General features: G+C 45.6%; 1 protein-coding gene across 1 annotated transcript in view; it reads right to left on the bottom strand.

Annotated features, from left to right (window-relative positions):
- LRRC8A (leucine rich repeat containing 8 family, member A) overlaps window positions 1-1312 on the bottom strand; it is a 6238-nt gene extending 4926 nt beyond the window's left edge. Inside the window, 2 exon segments of the mRNA XM_010286797.1 lie at window position 1; window positions 3-1312. The exon segment at window position 1 is cut by the window's left edge and continues 843 nt beyond it. Of these exon segments, the coding sequence (XP_010285099.1) occupies window position 1; window positions 3-1312 (1311 nt within the window).
- Window positions 1313-1635: the final 323 nt, after the last annotated feature.

Genomic DNA, 1635 nt, shown 5'->3' with positions numbered 1-1635 from the left:
TGCCACTCAACATAAAGAGATGCAGTTCCAACTTATCCTGGGAGTTCTTGGTGATCCTCTGGCGCAGCTTCTCCAAAGTCCACTCATTGTTGAGGTTCAGCTGTCGCAGTTTGTTCTCACTCACCTCTGACAGAAAGACAGCAAAGCGCTTGGAATAGAGGGGGTCATACTGGTCGATCAGATGGAGCATAAAAGCAAAGTCATTTTTCACATCAGGAATGTCACTGTAACTGCTCTCCTCCCGGATGGACTCAAAGGAGTATTTCTTGAGTGATCGCCTCAGCATCCACCAGAGCGTGTACACACAGATCAAGCCATAGAATATCACCAAACTGATGTAGAAAGATGCCAAGATCTTGAAAAGAGTAGCCAAAGGATGAGCACAGCGGTACATCCTGTAGCCAGTCAAACTCTCAATGTCAACTTTACAGTCAACATCAAATGTTATGTTGTTGACATAGTAAACAGTATAGCAGATGATCAGAATGAACTTGATCACTTTGATGATGGTCTGCCTCATATACAGGCGATAAACTATATCTCCCTCTTCCACATGCGTGCGGAACTTCTTCACTTTCTCAAAGAGCGCTTTGGCCTGTTCACCTTCCTTTTTGTCCAAGACACCAGTCTCAGAGCGGTCCACAATCCCTTGCTCAATTCGAGACTTTGTTCTCTGCAGCATGGGGACAGTGGCTTCCACATCCTCACTGACCGTGGAGGATTTCTTGTCCATGGAGCCATTCATTTTCCCAAATGCTGGCTTGGTATCACTCTCTTCCACCACTGTCTCAGATAATGCCCTCGTTGTCCACGGAGAATCAAAACACTTAAGCAAAATAGACACAAAGTGCTCCAGCTTGGAGCTGGTCCTTGGGAATTTGAACCAGAAATTGCTACAAGCCAGGAATATGAGTGTATGTAGCAGCACCAGATAAGGAAAATACTTGGCAAACCAGTGAAGACGGTTCTCATAACACACCGCATCCACATAGTTATACTGGTGCCGGTCCAAATCATATCGGATGCCCGTAGGCCCTGTATCAGTAGAGGGAACAAGACTAGAATTATAGTAGGTACGTTCTGGGGTTGTGGCTGTCCAACCTCTGACTGAGTCATTGCAAGAGTCTTTGGTAACCCATTTACAGGGCAAACAAATCATTTTGTCCTGGGTGACCTGAAGCGTCCCTCCAAACACTGCAATCATCAGCATCACTATGGAAATGTAGTCTGTGAAGACGTCCCACCATGGCTTCAGGATGCGGTATGCTGGCTGAGTGTCAGCAAAGTAGCGCAATTCAGTGACTGGAATCATGATTCACCTGAAAGGAAACCAGAAGCAGCCATTACTAGCTTAAACTGTTTTGTTCTGCTTTTCAAGAGGGCATCAGGAAACTCATGTTAAATGCTAGCAGAGCAAGACTGGAATTAGCTGAGACCCAGTTTCAAGTCACTTTTAGACCAATGAATGAGGCTTCCTGTGAGTAATTTGCTACAGCTGAGACTGAAGTTAGTTTGTTGCCGTCTTCCCTGACAGAAGAACTGTCACAAAACATCAGAACTAGTACTTACCAGCAGTTGTGGGGCAAGACAGTCACACCTAAAGCTCACAGGACCAACTTAAACTAGCCTGCCAGA

Source organism: Phaethon lepturus, unplaced genomic scaffold (assembly GCF_000687285.1).
Source record: "Phaethon lepturus isolate BGI_N335 unplaced genomic scaffold, ASM68728v1 scaffold12725, whole genome shotgun sequence".
Taxonomy (NCBI): Eukaryota; Metazoa; Chordata; class Aves; order Phaethontiformes; family Phaethontidae; genus Phaethon; species Phaethon lepturus.
Note: the sequence above shows the minus strand (reverse complement) of the source record. Positions and strands in the feature narration are given on the sequence as shown.